This window comes from Lemur catta, chromosome 4 (assembly GCF_020740605.2).
Source record: "Lemur catta isolate mLemCat1 chromosome 4, mLemCat1.pri, whole genome shotgun sequence".
NCBI classification, from domain to species: domain Eukaryota; kingdom Metazoa; phylum Chordata; class Mammalia; order Primates; family Lemuridae; genus Lemur; species Lemur catta.
Window position 1 is genome coordinate 71,644,641 of NC_059131.1, and position 22,164 is coordinate 71,666,804.

Below are 22,164 nucleotides of genomic sequence, written 5' to 3' on the forward strand. Positions count from 1 at the left end.
CCTGGGAAGGGTGCAGCCACTGAGGGGAAAATTAATTGTTTCTGTGGAACTCTGCACATCTTACAGTATCATAAACACAAATTAAATACACCTCCTAAATGCCATGACCAAGGAACGGACTTGAGGCTCTCATTCCAGCCCAGACCAGACTCAGGGGTACCACTGATGCCCTATCAGCCAAACAGGGCTGTCAGTGGGGGGACAGCTTTAGGGACCTCCCCTTTTGTGACCCCAACCCAAGGAGCTGCCCTGATTTGATGCAGATGTTCCTGGAACCCTCCCAAACAAACTGGGGCTCTTGGGAAGAACCTGGAGGCAAGAAGTCCCTCAGACCCAGACACTGCCTTGGTCTGAGCCCGGTTCCTGGACTGCTCTGGGATCCTGAGAGTCTGTGAGGTCAGCTTGGACTTGGCTGCGTGACCTGGATCAAGGTGCCAAGGAGCCTGTCACCTCAGCTTTTTACTAAGACTGGAGCCAGAGCCAAAGATGACCTGATGTCTCCAATCCTGGTGATGCAATGCCCCCACCAGCACCTCCCCTGCACGCTGGGCTCCAGGGGGACTGAGGGTCACATATCCTACAGGCTTGAGAGTTTGGGCACTCAGGACTCCAGTCTCCACCCCACACCTCGGTACTGACCAGACTGACAGAAGAGCCCATCCACACTGAGATCCCACAGGAGACCAAAGGCTCCCAAAGAAGTTTCTGGAGGCCATGTCAGCAGCTAGGAGGAAATAAACAAAGGTTAGCTGGGTCATTCCCATGGAGTAATAGTAGCAAAATTCTACTACTCCATATTGAACAAATCCCATTTAATCCTCATAAGTCCACGCAGTAGGAGGATACTGTTATTATTGCCATTTTACATATGAGGAAACCAAGCTCAGAGAGGTCAAGCAATTCACCCAGGATCACACAGTAAGCAGCAAAGCCAGGATTCAAGTTCAGGTCTGTGTCACTTGAAACCTACTCTGGTCACCTTCCTGTGTGGGAGTCTTGGTTCTCCTGGTCGCAGCTATGCCCTCCGCAGGGGCCAGTGTGGAGGAGAGAAGGAGCTTGCAGGCACTGACCACAGTCAGCTGGACAAAGACGGGGGCAGCCCCTCTCTGTGACCTTTGAATCATTTCCAGGTCAACACTTTAACCTGTCATCTGAGACTACTGGCTTGGAAGGTCCTTGGTACTGAGCACAGGTCCTCAAACAATGGTTGAGAGGGCAGTCACACACCTGACTCAGACTCACTGGGGTCTTTACCTGAATGTTCTTTCAGTCTGAGGGGCGTAAGCTGGAGATTTGGAACATGGAGATGAGCAATGGGACAGGACCTGCCCACGAATGCCAACCGGTCTGCAGACACTCAGAGGTGGGGCTCCTCCGTGACTGGCAGTGCTGCCCATTACACTGCTTCTCCCAAGAATGCTGAGACAAGCCTGCTGTGGTGGCACTGTGGGCATATCCCCTTTCAGGATGAGGCTCTTTGTTTCCCCAGGGACTGGGCACAGTTGCTGGGGGACCCTGAGCCCAAGCTCTCTCTGGGCATTGACCTTAGAGGAATCACCTGGCCCAAGGTCGTGTCCCTCAACAAGTGCAACCCGCATCTGACCAGTGGCTGGTGCTGGGTCCAAGGGCCTGGACTCCTTGCCTCAATCGGGACAACTCTAAAGGGTCATGGGGTTACAGAGCCCCAAGGAGACTGCTCTTCCTCCCTCACATGTGTGGTTGAGAGTGCTCCCCAGTAAACCTGCATGGAAACCACCAGCTCAGCGTCCACAACTGTGCCTTTCTCCTCCTTTAGTACTTTCTGGTAATTTTTTCGTAGTTGAATCCTTGCATATCTCCTAACAAGAATATAAATTCACTGAAGATATAGCCTACCTGCTTTTGTCCCCCTACCCCCTACCTGCTTTTGTCCCCCTACCCCATACCTCACCTGCAGGTATGTGCGAGGGCTCCAGGACAAGCCACAGAGATCTTCAGCACTGAGGCTGTAACCTGTTTAGCCAATGCCCAAGTGCCCACTGTATACCCCACTGCAGCCCCCGGGAGAGGGGAGGAGGGTGGGCAGTAGGACCAAGTCCCTGAGAGAACTCAGGATGTCCTTTCAAAGAAAGTTGAACAAACAGAGTTGGAGAGGTGTGCCCTCCTCACCCACCCATGTGGCCCCTGGCAGCCATGGGATGCCGCTTGCCTAGCTGTCTTTGATTAGACTGGGGGACCACTTAACCCCTCTTAGCCTAACCAGATTCTCCTTCCTGGGGAATTAGATATGGGAACAGGATCTGGCCTTACTTGGCTGTGGAGTCTGGGGAGGGAAGAGAAGCAGAGGCCTGTCTTAGGATCCCAGCCCTTGCTCACCCCTGGTTCCAGCTCTTCCTAAGACCCAGCATATCCTTGCCCTGGGATCCCCTGCACCTTTTTCAGAATCCCCCTGGAGGCTTCAGGGAGCCCCCATGGATTTCTGCTTCTTGCAACCACAGTCCTGCACAAGGTTCTGCAGCACACCGAGTACACTGCCCAGAAGGCTCCCCAAGCCAAGTGCATGCCTTTCATGGACCTGCCTTCAGCTGCGTGGGAGGGGGGTGCATTTGTTTCTCCTTCCTGCGGAGTGTAAACCCCTACAGTAACATCATTCCTTGCAGACGATGGCCAGGCCCTGAGCAGAGCTGTGGGGGACCGTAAGGACAAGGAAGTTCACAGGATTCACCCATCTAACCTCCACATGCACCGTGGGCCCCAGCATCCTGAGGCACAGAACTGATGCCAAGTAACTCCCCCAAGGCGACACGGTGGCAAGAGGCAGAGCCAGAACTCACACCTAGTTTGTGTGACCCCAGGGCTGGCTTCCTGACTCCCCTCCTCTATGTCTCCTAGCGTGATGGAGGTGGGGGAAGAGCTGGGGAGGGCTGGCCCGTGCCTCCTGGGGCTGGGCTCACAGAACCTTGTGGAAACCGATGGACCAACAGGGAAGGCATGCCACGCCGTGTCAGGGTCACACAAGGACCCTCTGTGGGCACTGTCTCAGACAGGCTCTTTGTGCCTCCCAATGCCCAATTGTACATTTTGTCTATACTGTGCAAGGAGCAGAGAGGCTGCACTGACTAGGGTAAAGAAGAATGGCCCCACTGTTCCTGCTACTCACCACTGTTCCTTCTGGGCCTTGGGGTGGGGGGCAACAGCTACACACGAGGACCCCAGGAGCCCGTGTGTCCTCTTCCTCTGGGGCAGGGATGAGCAATGTGAAAGACCCCAGAGGAAGAAGAGAGAGCTGGAGGGCTCCTTCTGGACTGCGGCCAGCCTGCTGAGCTGAGGAGTTCCTGGAATAATCCACCCTGCATGGTGGCTCTGATTTACAGCTGGGGTCCAGGCTCCAACTGGCAGGAATGGGACCAGCTGGAACTTGTGACCTGCCTTTCCCTGGACAGAGATGGTCCTGGGCGGTGGCCAAGGCCAGGCTGGCATCCTCATGCCGTGCATTCAGACCACAGCAGGTGGGTCCTGGGCTGTCCTGCTGGCCTCTCACGGTCTTCCTCTGTGCAAAGGTTTCAAGCCCTGGGCAGAACGCATGTCCCCCAAGGCAAAATGTTCTAGCAGCAGCCGTGAGGGAAGAAATGAGGCGGTGTGGACAAAGCTATTCTAGGCTTTTCCAGCTAACCTACAACTGCACAGAGGAAAGCAAATGCTCAAACACCCAAGTAGCCTCAGCTCCAGATTCATGAGGGCCCCACACTTCAAGGGGTGCTGCAGGGCCGCGGTGGGCCCTGAGACGAGCTTTGACACAACAGAAGCACTTGTTGAGTGGCCTGGACTGAATCACTGAGAGGCTAGACCTTAAGTTCACTTGGAACACCAGGCCCCTCAGGAAAGGCACAGGCAGCACCCTGAGATGCACACTCTAAGGTGGGAGGCAGAGGCCCCCAGGCGGTCGCCAGCTCTGTGGGACCACAGGCGAGTCCCTGCACCTCCCTGACCTTGGTATCCTTAGCATTACGGTGAGGATTAATGCCCAATCAACCTTCCTCCCACCTCTCCTGCGCCCAGCCCAGCGGCACCCAAGGCAAGAAGAGGTTAAGTGCCCGGGGCTACCAGGCCGCAACGCTCCCGCCACCTAGTGGCAGGTCTGTGGTTCTCACCTGGAACAGCCACTGGAGCAGGGGCACCGGGCAGTCGGGCACGTGCAGGTAGAGCGTGCTCAGGAGGCCGCTGCGCAGAAGGGAGAGCTGCTGGGCCAGAGGGGAGCTGTGGGCAGAGAGGCCAGGTTAGGAGAGGCTCCATGCAGCGGCCCCATGGCACGCCTGCCTCAGTAACACTGCGGGAGACCGTCACCGCTCAGCTTCACTGGGACTCTGGGAAGCACTTTCCCGATGCCACGGACAAACACGCTTTTGGAGCCCTGGATGTGCGGAACTTGGAAGGAAAAGCAACCCACGCCATCATCAGAATCATCTGCTTTTTTCCAGTGCTTTTCATGAACATATCTCACAGTGTTTAAAACATAGGGCTGAGGAGCACATTTTGTCCTTTCCATTTGACAGAAGGGGAGACCAAACTCTTTGCCAGGGGTGTGAACAGGATTTGGCGAGGGGAGGAGGGAGCCCTCCTCAGAGGTCTTAGCCTTGGGTTCCAGGCTGAGAAGGGTGGGCAGGATTACCCCCAGCCACAGCCAGAGGCTGGGGATCTAGTTTCACAGGACGTTTCTGCTGCCTTGTGCTTTTCTGACACAAAGTGGACACCTGAGAAGATGGGAAATTAACAGAAAGAAGCCCAGGACAGGGAAACTCTGGGAAGGAAATCTCAATCCACAGATGATTCTTTGGAAAGCATGTGAGCAGCAGCTGTCCCAGAGTCAGGGGAAAGGCACTCAGACTGGCCCCGAGGCTATGGTCAGAACCTGCGTGTCCACCCACACCATCCCATTGGGCCTCTCCCTTCTAACAGGAGCTCTGAAAATCAGACCACTGGCATGCAGAGGAGCCCTGCCCTGAGTATGTCACTGCTTTGCAGATCACCTTGACCTATAAGATCCCAGGTCTATAAAATGAGGAGTTCAAATATTTCTTGTAGTTGTAGGGCCTCTGGTGGAAGGTGCTTCAGAGGCCATTTTAATGAAGGGTCAGCTGGACTTTGTCACCCTTCTTGAACTCCTGGTCATCCCCAGAGAGATTGGGTTTGGGGTAGGATTGTCCTACTCCCTGTGCATTTTGTGACTATTCCTTTGAGCGCTCTTTCTCTCTCTTTCTCGACGATGTTTCAATGACAATTAATATGGGCTCCAGGAAATAAAAAAGTAATTCCATGTTTGTTCTTCTTTTTAATGGTCCAAATCCATGGAAAGAACATTTCAGATAGTATTTAATGTCATGACCCTAGATAAAAAGTTCCTCAGTCAGCCCAATCTCCTCCTCCTCCTTTTCCTTTTTTCAAAAGGACATTATACTTTAATCTGCTAGGAACAGAATGCTACAAAACAAAGATTCTCCTCTGAGCCAAGCTGCTGTCTCCCTGAGTATGTCCAGGCAATTTACAAATTGTATGCTTTTTTTCTAAGTCATTTAAGTTCAGAGGAGAAAGCAGCTTTGTTCCCATGGTTGTGAAGTTTACCACTCTGAAATAGACCTTTATTTGTACATATAAACACGTGTGCACCCCAGGGCTGCTGGCACACTCTGCTGTACTCCACGTGCCTGGTCACACAGAGACTTTCATGGGCTGACCCCCAAGATGCATGGTTCAAGTACATGCACAGCACCCTGAATGCAGACAATACCCAGGCAGACCTTGCAAATTGACAGGACCCCACCAGAGGCCATGTGGTGAGAAGGCTGGCGCTTCAGGGACTCTGAGGAGAGAGACTCTGCCTCTGGCATTCCACCCTGCCAGTTTCCCAGCAGGGGAATTGATTGTACAAGCCCCTGTTGGCTCAGATCAACACATTACTAACTGGTGCTCTGAAGGGGGAGACCCGGCAGGTTGCAATGTCTCCCTTCTGCTATGCTGGCCTTGCTGTGCAGTTTCTGCCGGAGAAATGAATGATCGGTCGGCCTTCAAGTTCATTGCTGCTGAGTTGGGTTTCTTCTGTAAGACCAGGAGAGAGAGAGAGCCAGAAAGGACATAGTCCTGCTCTGCCCTGGAGTGAATGGCTTTCAAGGAATTCTGTGTCTAGGGCTAGATGAGATGTCAGGATTCCCTCTGCAGGCTGGGTGCACACTTGGCAGGAGGGAAGTGCTCCCCTTGGCTCAGCCATAAACCCTTCTATGCAGTTTACGATGGCACAAGGTGACCTCGAGCTTGGCTGCAGGGCAGGGAATGGGCCTCGTGTGCATACACTGTCCTGACTCTGGGGCAGGAAGGAGGGAACCCGCCCAGGCACCCAGTTAGGGAAGCCTGGAAGAAAAGGAAACAGGGGTCCGGGAAGGTAGAGGGAGGATGTGTGCAGTGAAAGCTAAATATCCTTGGGTGACAGGATCAGCTGTTGTTAGGGTCACATCCCCACACCAAGAACGCTGACGCTGGGTCCATGTGCATGCCTTTGCCCATGGGCAAGCCAATGCTGAGATGGGAAGTTATCCTGAGAATGTCAGAGGACCCTGGAGGGAGAAGGGGAGGGACAGAGCCTCCCTGGGCAGCAGATGCCACTCAGGCCTGGCTGAGCGTGAAGACCCCAGCTGTCAGGCCCAAGGATCCCAGTGAAGGGAGGTTCCGACTGGGGCCCTCAGCCATGAGTGGGAATGAGAGAGGCACAAGGCACAGCCACAGTCAGAACACTGCTAATCCCCAGCAATGACAGCGGGCAAGTGTCTGCTTCCACTCTCGCTGCCCATTGAAACAGAAGGAAGGAAGGAGAGGAAATGAGCCAAAAAGGGGAAACACAAAAAATAAGTAACAACAAACAGGGGGCCAGCGCCATTCAGCTCTAGCCTTCTCCTCGAAATTTCCATCAAGGAAAGATTCTCCAGCCTCTACCTCCTCATCTATTTAATGGGCAGCAGTCCCAGAGGGCAAAGTCTTCAAATGCCTGGGAATCCCAAGTGATGGTGGAAGGATAAACACCAAGTGTGGTTATTTATATAGTATCAGTTTCTGGGCCTTTGCCAAATTACTCAAATGAAAGGCTAAATAAAATCCCTAAATACAACAGAAACACATAATGGTCAAAGCTTTCACCTGTGTCCCTCTTTTTCTTTCTTTCCTCTGTTTAAAGATAAGCAGGCACCAGTGCAGGCAGGTCCCCGCAGCAGCCCCGTAGCCCTGCTGCTTGCTCCTTACTTTCAGGGCCAGATGCAGCCAGTTGAACGGCTCATCCCTGTCCACACTCCGTAACTGCTGGATTTATTTCACCTGGGTTTCAACCTCGGCATCTTCTTCTAGGAAGAGGAGGAGCTTGCGGCAAAACAAGAGCCGGGGCTGCCAGGCCTCAGGGAGAAGCGAAGCTCAGCCTCACCCACCTGCACCACCCCACCTGCTGGCGTGTCCACGGGGAACGCCAGGCACTGGGCTTCCGGAGAGCCCACCGGTCCTCACACCACAGTGGCAGATGCACCCAGAGGACAAACGTGGACCCTGATACCCTTGCAAACACCATGGGCAGGCCTGTGAGTAATTCAGCAGGGCAAGTCCACCTCCACCCCTCTGACGGAGCCTGCTTCTGCCCCTCAGTTGTACATGGCTTCTGTCATGATGCTTTTCCACTCAGGAGGATCAGATTTCCTTTTGAAACGCTGTTGAGGGAGGAGGAAAAAGTTCAGCTCCTGATAATGGCTGGTACCAGCTTCTGTCACAAAGGCATGTGACTTTGGTCCCAGGGACTGACCCCAGGTCAGACTGAGAAAGGGTCATCCGGGCCATCTGCAATTGCTCAGCAGGGGCGGGGGCGGCCTCACACATAAACCTGCGCGGTCCCACAGGGAGGCTGTGGGGCTCAGACACCAGGTCTGTCTGCCTGTACTTGCCCTGTGATCTGAAACAAACTGCTTGTTTAATTTGTGCTGACATTTCCCATTTTGTTCGGAGGGAAGAAAGATATTTTTCCCCCTTCACAAAAGGGTAGAAGAAGTGAATCCATTTCAAGAGGTGATTTTTAAAAAATGCCATTCACTTTTCCCGCCTCTGATAAAAGTGATGTATGTTCACTGTAGAGAATTTGGAATATACAGAGGAGTAAAATGAGGAAAATAAAAAATTACCTGTCAGCTCACAGTGTTCACTTTCTGTATGGCAAGAAATTGGACTGACTGCTTCTTAAGAGATCCAGTGACTTTGTTGTCCTCCTCATGGCCATGCTTCTGGCTGAATATGGTGGGTCATTATTGAAAGACTAGTATCTCTCACTCTTGTGTCTCTGGACTTGAAGTCCTTGGCACAAACAGGAAATGAAAGATGACCCCGGGCTAAATGGTGACCTCCAGGAAGCGGCCCTTACCACTGCCCAGCAGGAGTCCCGGACCCAGTCACAGAGTCACACAGCAGGCATTCCTCCAGGAAGCTACACTCAGATTCCCAAAGTCACATATCTGAGGGGCTGGCAACACCATTTCCACTGTCCCTCATTAGCATATCTGAGGGAGGAGGGCCTGGATCCCGCACTCCAGAGAAGCTGGGCAGCCACCTGGCCCCATTTGGCAGGGCTGCTCTGATCCCAGGTCACCACTCCATGGGCCATCTCATCTGTCAAAACACTTCCTGCCCGCCATCCAGTCTGGGACAGAAAACCTGCTCTTGGCACAAACCCTGAGGCCAAAGCAGCCCAGGAAGACGCCTTCCTGTGTGTCCATTGCAGTTCCTGCCCAGCCTCTTCTTTGTCCCTCTCTTTTCTCCAGCTCTACTCTTTCTTCTTTTTCCTTTGTTCCCTCTTTTTATCTTTTCATCTTTTTATTGGATATCATGTCAATATGACAGTGTGAACCTTTACTAATGTTTTTACACTTAGGATAATCTCACACTGCAGCTAGGAATATATTCTAGACCTCCAGGCAAATATTTATGTATAAGAATATCCTCCACCACATTGTTTATAATAGAGGAAATCGGGAAATAATGTATATGTTCAAAAAAATGAGGAAAATGGTTAAATATGTTAGAGCATCAATGTAATGTTACATTATTTCATGAACATTATATTGTCTAATTGCAATGTTTGGACCTTGTTCAGATTCTTATTTGAGCAACCTATAAAAAACATTTATAAAACAATTGAAACAACACTAACATATTAATGCTATCAAGAAATAACTATTTCTTTAGGTATAATAATGGTGTTGATGTTACATCTAAAAATAGAGTCTTATGTATTAATATTAGAGACACAACCTGAAATATTTACAGATTAAATTATATACAAGATTTGCTTAAAAGTAGTCCTGTGGGGATGGTGTTATTGGGCAGGGGTTGAGAGGAAACAAGATTGGCTTTGAGTTGGTCCTTGCTGAAGCCAAGGGATGGCTGTACAGAGGTATATTATACCGGTCTCCATACATTTATAGGCACTTGCAACTTCCTGTGATAAGAACTTTTAAAGGAAGCATGTCAAAATGTTAAGGGTAATCTTCATATTATAAAATAAGATGGATTTAATTAGATTAATTTAACTTAATGAAATAAACATAAGAAAGCCCTGAGTAGCTGGAAAAGAGAGCAAGAGTCCTGTGTTCAAGTGCTAAGGTAACTGAAAAAACTACAGAAGCAGCCCAACCTTTAAGCTCCTTACTGGGTGGGCCAGGGTGCCCCCCCCCATTGCCCCTGGCCTCCAATCCAGCAGGGTGCCAGCCCTGGATGGCCATTGCACTGAATCCTGTGGGCTTTTTCTTTCTCTTATTCTTGGATATATTAGCTCACAATTGCAAGTGTTGGATATGATTGTGGTAAATCTTTTAAAAATCATCCTAAAAAGCAACATAGTCAGTGGTTATATGATAATGATCATGAATTTACTCTCAAAAAGAAGAGGAACAAAGCAGCTGTCCTAGTGTTATAGAGTGTACTTGGGGCTGGGGACAAACCTTTCAGTGTCAGTACCATATACTGACTGGAGAAGTGCCGTGTCCCTAAAAAGTAGATGGAAGAGACCACCAAATGCGCTGGATGGCCCAGAAAGTGGCCTCAGGGCCGAGAGAGATATAACCCCAAAGGCATGTATGATGAGTTTGACTCAAACTATTCTGTGCAACTGGGGTGTGTGGGAAGAGAAAGCAACATGAACATGTAAATGCACAACCAGATATTTGCTATAATGCAGATTTTTTAAAAAGTATGTGCATCAAAATTAGTAAATACTATAAATAGATATGTGTGAGTATGTCACCTATATCCCTAAAAGCTGACATACCCAAATAGGCCAAAATACTGCTTTGGATCTCCTCCTTTGTGGTGGCTCTATCCCTGGGCTCCAGGAGGGAGGGGACCTGTCCAGGCTGCGCAGCCCCTTCCCCCTCCCTCACACATACTTACCTGAGGAACAGCCCTTCCAGGTGGTTTCGTGGTTTTATGTGTGAAGAGTCCAGGATGCAAGGCAGGGGATGACTCCTGGGCAGAAACACAGTCTCGCCTGGATGTACTGGCGGGATGACCTGCTGTGGCAAGGAGTACTTCTCCAGCAGCATCCTGGCAAAGCAAGGCGCGGAAGAGCCGGGGTTAGCAGGTGCACCTGGGTCTGCAGCATGGTGGCAGGCCCAGGGAAGGCCAGGTGCTCTTTGCCCTGCAGTACTCCCCACAGGTCAGGGGGACAGCGCCACCTGTTGATGCAGGAAGAGCCCATCAGGTGCAGACTAAGGAGCCCTTCGCTCTCCACTCTGCCAAGACACTCCTCCTCTCAGCACACTACTCCAGGAGCCAAAAGAGCTGGTCATAATCACAGCCCCAGCCCCACCCATTGGCTCTCTTAGGTCAAACTTTCACTGTGTGTTTACAATGCCAGGTGCTGAAGGATGAGTCAGGTGTGGGCAGCCAGGAAAAGTGTAAACAAATCACTGCAACACCCTTGGCTAGTAGAACAACTGACAGAGCAGACTACTGGGTGGCTCTGCAAGAGGGAGAGGAGAGAGGTGCGGCTAGGGTCAGGGAGGGTGCTGCAGTGCACATCCTGGCCCTGTCCCGTCCAGAGAGTCTGATTTAGCAGGTTGGAGCTGGGCCCATGGACAGGGAAGGAACAAAGGAGAGGAGATACATTTCAACTATATTAGGGAGAGGTAAAAACTGTCCAGACTTAAGGACCCACTGACATGGGGAAGGGGAAAAGGGAGGCAGCTGAGATGACTCCTTAAGAGTGAGCTAAATCTCTGCATGATGAAGGACTGGTGTGGGTACCTGACCCAGTATGCTGGTGGGTGAAAACAGCAAGCTGCAGAAGGGGTGTCTGTGTGTGTGTATGTCTCTATACACATATGCACATACAGACATACTTAGACATGCACACAGCACCCCACATACGTGGGCTACACCCAGCTACTATCTAGGGTCATCCCTAGGGAACAGAATCGGGAGACGGGAGAGAAAGAGGAGACACTTCTTGTTTTACTTCATATAACTGTCTTCTGCTTGACTTTGTAGCAATATAACACACACTTAACAAGCTGCGGACATTGCTTCCCCTCCTCTCACCAGAAGACGGCCCATACCCAGGTTTCCAGCCAGGCCCACTGTCTGAGACAGCAAGCACAGGAGAGGCCCCCTTAGGATCTGGACACAAGCAGCTGGTGCTGGAGGTGGAGTGGCCTACTCTGTGGCATGCCGGCTGGCTCCCACAAAATCTGTCTCACTTTCTAGTCAAGTGACCCAAAGTAAGGCCCCAACCCACATGGCAGGGCCATCCTGAGAATGAAATGGCCCCCCAAAATGGAAATGATGTTGGAAAACCAAGAGGATTCTGACCTGCAGGCTTTTGAAAGCAGTCTCAGCAAACTGCAACACAAATGGTAAAATAATTTTCTGTTTTGTTCATGTTTTTGCCATTAGAGTTTTGTTTCTATTGCTTCCTATGTACTGCTTTTACAGTTAGGAAAAAATGTACAATTATTAAAAGTCTCTAAGAACTAGCCTAATCTGTAATGGGTCCTAGCTCTGTCCCCAAAACTATCATTCAAAGGGACTTTTGTGATATTAACTATAATGTATGTGCATTATTAAGAGTTCTGAGACGATGCATATATCTAATTGAGGATTTCCTGTACAGCTGAGGATAAAGGATGATGTTGTGGTTTAAGTGTCCGCCTCTCCCCCAGCCTCAGCGCACACACACACACACACACACACACACACACACGAGGTCTTTCAACTTTAAGAAACGGAGTATTTAGGATGTCATCCACCCAAGATACAAGCCCCCAGTCTTAGAGCATGCGCAGGTGGTCTGCTCAGGATGACCAGGGGTCCTTTCTGTACAGGCAGTTGTGGCAATCATAGGATGCCTTGTCTGGCAGATGGTGTCTAGCCCCCACCCTCAGCCTCACCCCTTCCTGACCCACAGCCCCTTCCCTGGCCCCCACCACTTCCTCTGGCCCCATTCAGGGATGGAAGAGGCTGCTGGCTTTGTGTATCAGTGAGTGATTTCTTTAAAGCAGAAAGTTGAACAGTCCCATCAAAATGATCTCACATCAAAACAACCACCTCAAAGTGGCTGTTGTCAAAAAGGCTTTGTCAAAGCACCACTGGGAAATTCACATGCCTGGAAAATTAGCAGTGATTTCAAAGCCAGGAATACCTTCTGCCTTAAGCTGGTCACGCAGATAGCTCCCTTTCCAAACATCCAAGCCATGACTTCTGGAATCCTGGATACACTCGGTAGGAAGGTAAAGAACTAGGAGAATGATTCTTACTACAGCAATTTTAAAAAGGGTTTAAAAGGTTTAATTTCAAGGCTATCTATCTAGTGAGCAGAAAACCTGGAAACCAAATCCATAAGTCTCAGCTCAGAGAGAAAATTGCTTTCACTTCATATAATACCCACCATGGCACTCTTGTCAAAGGAGGCCTTTGGCCCTAAACACAATGATTAAATTCAGTCTTCATGCTCCACCATATCTATCCAGATGCTTCCTGAGACATCAGAAAGGACCCAGCACCTGCCCTTTTGGGATTCAACGTCGGTGCAGTGTGCATGGAGCTCTCTTTGCCTATGTGGAATGCTGTTCAAATCTGAACACACTCCCAGATTTTCATGGTGAAAACTGGTACGAGCCAGGAGGCAGGGGTCCTCCTAATCTAGACCAAGCAAACAACAGCCTGCAGCCCAGCGCTGCCCATGGCCCGTTTCCATAAACAAAGTCTTACTGCAACACAGCCACGCTCATTCATGTACCTATCGTGTGTGGGAGTGTTCACGCTACAACAGCAGAGTGGAGTAGTTATGGTGGAGATCATGTGGCCCTCAGAGCCCCAAATATTTACTATCTATTTACCAACTATTCAGAAAAAGTTTGTTGCTCCCTGACCTAGTCAAGAGATGATTATCAGAAAAATTTGAGAACAAGGCAAGTGGCAGCCTAGGCATGGCTGGTAATTGCCTTTGGGTGACCATACAGTGTAAATCACTTGAGGATCTGAGAGGCAGGGACCCTGGAGCAAGTCTGTATGTTATCACTCAATGGTCCCACAGGGAGTGGATGCGGAATGCTAACTTAAAGTATGTACCCAAACTTCACCCATCACTGCTTGGACCAGTGCCAAGTAATACAACTCAGGCTCACAGAAGCAGCAAGGCCTGGACAGCAGGCCAGCAGGGTGTGCCGACCAGCCTGCCCTGGCCACACAGCTGAGGCTGTCCCGTCTCCTGCAGCCCACCCCATCCCACCCCGTCCCCTCTTGGGCACATGGTTCCTAAAGTTCCCCCTCTGGCCCTCTCCACATGAATTTCCTCCTCTCCTGGGTCATTCCCATTAGCCTACATTCTGTTACTTCCTCCATGAAAGAAAGAGAAACAGAGACAGACAGATAGAAAGAAACCAACCAACCTGTCCTGATCCCACTGCCCTCTTCAGTTACTGCTCATTTTTCTCTTTCATGCTCTCCTCCTGTTCTCCCATGAACCTCCCACTCCAGTCAGGACCATCCCCACCAGCCCACCAGTGCTGCTCTTGTCTAGGTCACTGTGACCTCTACGTTGCCAAATGTAATGGTCATTTCTCAGTCATCCCCACACTGTAGCTACCAGCAGCCCAGCATTTGGACACCTGGCTTCCCTCCAACCTGCTCAGCATCCTTTGCTGCCTCCTCCTCTGGCCCCCAAATGCCATTGGCCCTGTGCCCTGGGGGCCTTGCTCTGCTCCCTCTTCTCACCCCCCAGGGGATCTCATCCGGTTTCGTGGCTTTAAGTGTTATCAGTACATGGGGACTCCCAAGCTTGCCTCTCTGGATGCACATCCGAACCACCTACCAGATCTTGCCCCTGGATGTCCCAAATGAACTCTTGATCCTGTGCCCACCCCTCACTACAGCCTATGGTCACTTGGTCTCCCCCACTTTAATTAAAGATAATTCCAGCCTTTCAGTTGCATAGGCCCAATTCCTGGGGTCTCCTTTCATTCCTCTTTCTCCCACACCTTCCATCCAGCAAATCCTGTCACTTCTACCCTGAACACATCTCCAGAACTGGCCCACCCCTCACCGCTCACCTCACCCAGGCACCACCACTGCTCCTGGGTTATGGCCTCATCTGGCCCTGGTCCCCCTCTGGCCCTCGCCACCACACCTCACTGGTCTTTCCTCAACACCGCAGCCAAAGGGGCCGGTGCAAATGTTTTGACGTTTGAGATTGACGGTGGCCGGCTCAGAGGCAAAGCTCTGAGATCCAGCACCTGCCCTTGGCCTCCTTGCCCTCCTGTCCCCTCACACATCCCCTCCTCGCTGCTCCCCAGCACACCAGGTGCACTTCGATGGCAGGGATGCCCACAGCTGGCTCTCACCTCCTTCAGACTTGGCTTAAAAGTCACCTGTTCATGGAGGCATTCCTTGACCCCTTGTCCAAAATCTCACCCCCACTGCCGCTTTATGCTTTCTTATGAGCAGTTGTCATGGAGTTTCATTTATCTTGTTTATTGTTTCTCTCCCCAGCCTGAAAGTGAGCAACATGAAGGCAGTGATCTGTCTGGTTTTGTTCCTGCTATATCCTCAGAGGCTGTAACAGAGCCTGGCACATGGCTGGCACTCAATAAACATTTGTTGGACAGATGAGGATGGACAGACAGACAAATGTATAGATGGTGTTACAGACTGTTTATGTCCTCCCCAAATTCATATGTTGAATCCTCACCCCAAGGTGACAGTGTTAGGAGGTGGGGCTTTGGGGAGGTCATGAAGGCAGAGCCCTCATGAATGGCATTATTGTCCTTATAAAAGAGGCCACAGAGCCTCTCTACTGCTTTCCACCATGTGAAGACACAACAAGAAGGTAGCAGTCTACAACCGGGAAGAGGGCCCTCGCCAGAACCCAACCATGCTGGCACCTGGTCTTGGATTTCTAGCCTCCAGAACTGTAAGGAACAGATCTTAGTTGTTTATGAGCCACCCAGTCTATGGCACTTTGTTCTAGCAGCCCAAACGGACTAAGACAGATGGAAACCAACATACGCTGAGGATGGATTCAACCGTGGCCCCTGGGCGTCTCTGAGACTCTGTGGTGCAGATGAATCCAGCCCTCTCTCCAGCCAAATGCCCAATTAAATCAAGGCAGCAGAGCCCCCACCCAGATGACAGCACAGACAGAGCCACTTTCTTTTCCCCAGACAAGGGAAGATGAAAAATGTCCTGTGGCTGTAATCTCCCCTTGAAGGGCATTTTTTCATTTGGATTGTGGTTTTGTGCAGCTATTTTCCCAAGAGAGCTGGTTCTATTACATAAATTTGGGCAGATAATGGGGGCAGAGCAGGCTGTGTTTTATGATCCCTGTGTCCTCAAAGGCTCAAACTCGATCTTGATGCACAGCAGGTGATCGGATATTTCTCAAATCAATGAATGAATGCAGCTTTAAAAGAAGAAGGCAGCTTTAGAACTCATAAATGGCATACAAATTGCTGGTCAAACTCTGTCCAAAACCACAGTGGGTGGACACTTAAGTCCTTCCCCTTCAGGGCCCTGGACTCTCACCTATGCTCAGGTGTGAGAGACACTTCATCTTCATCAAAATGCAGGGAGTTGAGACTGAGACAGTCGTGCAGAAGTAGTTTCTCTCGCTCCAACTCCAGGGCCTGTTGCCTGCAGGGGGATTAGAGCCAAAGCCAGAGGTCAGTGCTGTTCCTGGTTGTCCAGCCCCAGCACCAGGCTGCAGGGACCCCCACCTAGAGCCAATGAACCAGAGGGCTGCACTGGCCTGGTCTACCTTCAGAAAGGCTCTCAAATTTAGATTTTTAGAAGAGGAGGGAGGGGTTGCATTGCATAGATTGTGCTGTTTTCAAATGACCAGAGATGAACAGACAGCTCCTGAAGGAAGATGTTTCTTACTACACAATTTCAAATGTGTCTTTATTTCTGTATTTTGTTCTGGCCTTCATTTACCTGTCTTTCTTTTTTTTCAGAGATAGGGTCTCACCATGTGGCCCAGGCTGGTCTCAAACTACTGGGCCCAAGTGATCCTTCTGCCTTAGTTTCCTGAATAGCTGGGACTGGAGGTGTGCACCACTGCACCCAGCTTCATTCGCTTTAATACACCAAGGCCTGGGCCTGGCCTTTCTGTTCCTCCTGGGGCCCAGGCACACGACTGGGAGAGGGCTGTGCCCCCATGCCTCAGTATTCCTGAAACATGGCTCAACTCAGTGGCCACACACGGCAGCCCTCCAGCTCCTGTCATTCCCTCTCTCTCCCTCTGTTCCACAGTGGCCCGAAGTCTTCTGTGCTCCCAGGTCCTCAGGTCTCAAATATTTTCTTTCCAGCTCAGGCCCATCCTGAGCTCAGATCTTCTAAGCCAGCCAGTAACTGGATGATTTCCAGCTTAATGTGACCAGGCCCTTCCAGTGGCATGTGTCCACTACCCTGGCCATCAGGTGCCACACTGGCCTCCTCCCAGGGACCTCCCAGGGTAAGCCCCTCCCCAGGCCCCCACATCCCTCATCATTGGCCCTCTTTGGCCCTTCCCATCCATTCTCCAAAGGCAGAAGATGAGATCTTTCTTACACACTAGGAAAGCATATCTGCCTGCTTAAAGTTCTCCCATCACCCAGCCTGTGTTCACAGGGCCCTCGTGAGGTAGCCCCAAGCACACCTTGGCTGCATCTCCTGCCATGCCCCTCCCACCCCTCAGCACTGAGGATGCAGGTCCTCACCAGCATGGTCTGTCCTACCTGCCTTTTCATGTGAGGACACCCCCCTCACAAACCCAAAACTTTATATACTGCAAGGTTCAAGGACAAAGACACCTCTGGGGAGCATTTTCTGACCTCCAGGTTCAGTGTCACTCTTCTGGGCCCCTCCACAGCAATTGTACAGCATGGGGAATTCTGTAATCATTATGTTCAATTTCCAGGTGAACAGGGGCTGCACCAATGGCTATTATCCATTGCCTGGCATGGGGCCCAGCACATAGTGTGCTATGGAGTGAATGTTTGTGTGCCCCAAAATCCATATGTTGAAGTGCTAACCCCCCAGTGTAGCTGTATTTGGAGTAAGGAAGTGATTAAGGTTAAATGAGGTCATAGAGTGGGGCCCTGACCAGACAGGGCCCCACTCTTATTAGAAGAGCCTCCAGAAAGCTCACACTCTCTCTCTGCCATGTGAGGACACAGCAAGAAGCCAGAAAAAGAGCCTTGAAGGGAAACCAATCAGCCAGAACCTTGATCTCCAGAACTTGATCAGAACTTCCAGCCTCTAGAACTGTGAGAAATAATAATCTGTTGTTTAAGCCCTGTTCTGCAGTATTCTGTTACAGCAGCCCAAGCTAAGAGCAAGACCCTCCAATGCCAGGCATACTGATGACCGGGCATGAGGAGTCCCCACCATTGCTCGCTTTCCTGACAACATTTTTGAGCATCTGTTAAATTTACAGCACAGTGGGCACTGTGGAAATATACAGACAAGGTCCCTTGCTCCACTTACAGTCTAATTGGGAGAAAATATACTCAGGTGAAGGAGTTAAAGGATGAACGTGTCAGGATAGTAAGAGAGCCCAGAGGAGCTCTATGGAGGAGGGAGATGAGATGACTGTGGGGTGGGCCACAGGGCCAGGAATGAACAAAGGCAGAGAAAACAATAATTCATCCCACGTGTTTCACTCCCTCCTCCTGCAGAAAAGTACATGGGGCTGGGAACTCTGGGAAAAGCAGAGACGCGAGAGGCATCAGTCCTCCCAGCAGCAGAGGAGAGGCAGGACCCAAAGTGCTGAACAGTGGCATCAACCCACCTACATGTGACTTCTGCAAATGTAATGTACACGCACTGAGAAAAACAACACAATGCAGAGAAGACACAAGAATTAGGTAGCGTGAGCAATCTGCCCACATGCCATCGAAGGGCACGCCCCAGTGGAGACGACCTGAACACAGGAGCAGGCCGTTCCCGGCCAGCCTCGGTCCTCTCAAGCCTGGGCTTCTCACAGCGTGAGGAGCCACTGTGTGCTGCAGGGATCTAGTATTTTCACCCAAAATAGCCCCTCAATGCAAGCCAAAGACATCGGCAGGCACTCGACAGAACAAAGAGCCACAGGGTGTGGTCTGTAACACCACCTGCACCTCCCTGGGATTTCCAATTCCGATCAGATTCAATTTTTGCCTTTGGTGCTGCCCTTAGAAACTGCTTAGGGTAGGGAGTGGAAAAGCTAGTTAGAAGTTAGTTCAGCAACTAACTTTTACATGAGACATGGTTCCACTGTAATACCAGGGAGAAGGCAGGCGTGAAATAGATAAAGTCTATGGGAAAATGGGCAAAGTGTGCCCAAATGCTAGGACAGGGCAGCAGGGAAGTGCGGGAAACTCCTGTCAGGCCGTGCGCCTCAGCAGCAAAGCTGCCTGATTTTCCACTTGCCTCTAACAGAACACGTGAGTGAGAGTCATGACACCCCCAACTGGCATGAGTTGGGGGGAACGGCAGTAAGGTGGAGAGAGGACCTGGGACGAGGGCTTTGGGGGTCTAGGAGCTCTCTGCCTTGGTGATGCGGCCCTCTGACCTAGCTACCGTACACGTGCTCATTGTCAATCAGAGCACACAGTGTCTACGGGGGGCAGGCTGCTTTATTCTGACAGGAATTTGCTGTGAGTCCTGGATTGCTGCCAACGCCGTAGACATGAACACCCCATAATGGGCTATTTCTCATACTCACCTCTTTTCCTGCAGTAAGTAATCCAAACTGTTGACATAGCTTTCTGAGCCCCCAGAGGCGAACTGGAGAAACGAGACATGAGAATGAGGAAGAAAGAGAAAGACAAAGATAGAGGGAAAACAACAACAACAAAAAAATCTAAATTAAGCCCTTGATTTATTTTGTTTACTTTTCTGATTAGGTAATGCATTTATATGACTAAACCCCTCACCCCAGCCACCTAGTTCCGCCCAACAGGTGCCCACAGGTGGGCATTCCTTGTGTGCTTTCTGAGAGATTTTATGGAGACAAGCAGTACTGTGTCATAGCTTCCCCCTCTAACACAAATGGTAGCAAACACCTCATTCTGCACTTTGCTCTTTTCAGTTCACAATGTCCTGAGGATCATTTCCCAACAATGCCAAAGGGATTCTCATATTTTCAATCTCTCTCTCTCTCTCTCTTTTTTGTTTTGTTTTTTTTTTTTTTTGAGACAGAGTCTCACTTTGTTGCCCAGGCTAGAGTGAGTGCCGTGGCGTCAGCCTTGCTCACAGCAACCTCACACTCCTGGGCTTAAACGATCCTACTGCCTCAGCCTCCCGAGTAGCTGGGACTACAGGCATGTGCCACCATGTCCGGCTAATTTTTTTTTTTTTTTGCTATATATATTTTTAGTTGGCCAGATAATTTCTTTCTATTTTTAGTAGAGATGGGGTCTCACTCAGGCTGGTCTCGAACTCCTGACCTTGAGCAATCCACCCGCCTCGGCCTCCCAGAGTGCTAGGATTACAGGCGTGAGCCACCGCGCCCGGCCTCTCTCTCTCTCTTTAAAAAACATTTTCAGGGTATTCTGATATATGACTAAAACATAATTTATTAATTCCTTAGTGGTAGACATTTAGGTTATTGATAATCTTGAGCTATTACCAATAATTGAAGCCCTATTCTTAGAATAAATTTCCTGGATCTATGGGTCCTTAAATGTTCCCACAGTCTACCTAGCAACAGCAGTCTATTCTCTATTGGAAGTTCATTACTGAAATCTCCACCTAGGAATCCTGATCCACTAGACCAGAGTCAGCACCAGTCTTTGTGCCCTGTCAAGCCCCCCCCCCTTGCTCCAGGGCCATAATTGTCACCTTAGCCATAGAAGCCTTGACGGGCTCCATGCAGAAGTGGCACGGATTTGGTGCCACCTCCAAATCATCCATTAGCAACCCAGACTTGGGGGCCTATGCTCCCAGACACGTAGGCCCAAGGGCTGCAGAGAGGTTGGACATGTGTGGCCAAGGAGGGATAGCCAAGGGGAGGTGGCTAAGGAAGGGCAGCTGGGGCGTGGCTGAGGAGGGGTGGCCAAAAGTTGTGGCCTGAGGGGACTATGAAAGGGTGGCTGAAGAGGGAGAGCCAAGGAGGGGAGGCAAAGGGGTAGACACTTGCTTACCGAGGCATGGACATCCACCTCTGGGGCCACAGCCTGCTGGCACAGACCTGCCATGTTGCAGAACAGCTGCTCCTGTGAGTCCGGGGGTTCCTGTTCCAATTCCTTGGGTGGCTGGCAGGCCAGTCTCCTCAGGCCCTGGGGGCCCGCCGCCACACACCTCTGGGCTGGGGCCTCCTGGCCAGCCTGCAGTACCCTCAGATTTAGGAACTCTACAGGTGGTGGGCTCCAGTCGGTGGGGAACATGTCCCCAGGCACCTGCATCTTGGGCTTCTTTGGCTCACTGGGTGTCAGAGCCGAGGAGGGACTGCAGGGCCGCCGGACAGGGCTGAGGAGCCCCGGATTCACGGGATGGTCGAAGAAGCTGTGGTTCAGGTTGGGCAAGAGGATGGGCACAGTGGCGGCTGCCTGGACCCCTGCAGATGGTACCGAGAACTGTGGTGCCCCTGCCCACCACTGTCCCAGACATCAAGCCATGCTGGGTGATGAGAGGAGCAACTGGGTGAGGGGGCAACATGGGCCTTGTGTGGGCAGTATACAAGGGAAATCCCTCAACTGTGGGTTTTCTATTCCCTCTTGGCCCCAAACTTCATGTGGGCTCTACCTGTGCAGGTGAGGGACGCCTACCTTCTCCCAGAGGGAGGGGCAGCAGAGTCTTCTGGGGGCTGGCCATCTTCAAACCATGCGACGTTCTGTCCTGGAAAGAACTGCCTGCCTGTCAGGTGAGGTGAACCTCCAGAAGAAAGCTAAAGGCTCTGAACCCCTAAGTATCCCAGAGATGAGGGCCTGGGGCCCAACAGTATCCAGGAGGGATTCTTCCTCCAGGTCCACCTTGAGGACCAAGCATTGTGGTACCACCAAGGTCAAGCTGCAGAGGTGAAGGGGACACAATCTGACTTCTCATTTCAAGGACGTGACCAGCAACTGTAAGGACATCAACATTTTTTTAAAATGCATACAAAGTTGAAACAGCTTAGCAGAAAAGCTGTGTTACACGATGTCTCTCATGTCTTGCTTGCTTGGTGTCACCATGTAAGAAAGGCTGTTTGCTCACAGGGGTGAGGCAGGGATGTCTGATCCCCAAGTGCCAGCACAGATCTGGCACACAGTAGGGATCTGTGCATTCCTGTTGAATGAACAAGTGATTTAAAAAGAGACCCTAGGGCTGGCCCAACAAGCCTCCTCCAGCATGAGGAGCAGCCCATCTCCAGCCAAGGGGAGCCATGGCACATACACAGACGTCTCCCACTGGATCAGGCTCAGGCTCAGATAGACTGCAATGCAGATGAAAGGCTAAAGAGTCTAAGGATCAAAGGAAACGGAAGTTTACGAAAAACTAACACTAACTCAACAAGGGTTCAAACTCAACAACAGTGAAAGAAATCAAATTAATATGACTATGACATATGATTCAATAATCATCAAAAATTAAAATCTATAACAATGAATGTTGACACAGTTGTGAGGAAATGTATTGCTATTAGCATTGAAAATAGTTTACTCTTTTTAGATGGCAATC

At 50.7% G+C, this 22,164-nt stretch overlaps 1 protein-coding gene across 1 annotated transcript in view; it reads right to left on the bottom strand.

The window, feature by feature from the left end:
* FAM178B (family with sequence similarity 178 member B) overlaps positions 1-20,909 on the bottom strand; it is an 83,084-nt gene extending 62,175 nt beyond the window's left edge. The window contains exons 1-6 of the mRNA XM_045548903.1: positions 20,802-20,909; positions 20,667-20,759; positions 19,229-19,290; positions 10,441-10,593; positions 4,131-4,236; positions 640-724 (exon numbers count right to left, since the gene is read on the bottom strand). Of these exons, the coding sequence (XP_045404859.1) occupies positions 640-724; positions 4,131-4,236; positions 10,441-10,593; positions 19,229-19,290; positions 20,667-20,759; positions 20,802-20,909 (607 nt within the window). The remainder of the gene's footprint in view (positions 1-639; positions 725-4,130; positions 4,237-10,440; positions 10,594-19,228; positions 19,291-20,666; positions 20,760-20,801) is intronic.
* Between the last annotated feature and the right edge of the window lie 1,255 nt (positions 20,910-22,164).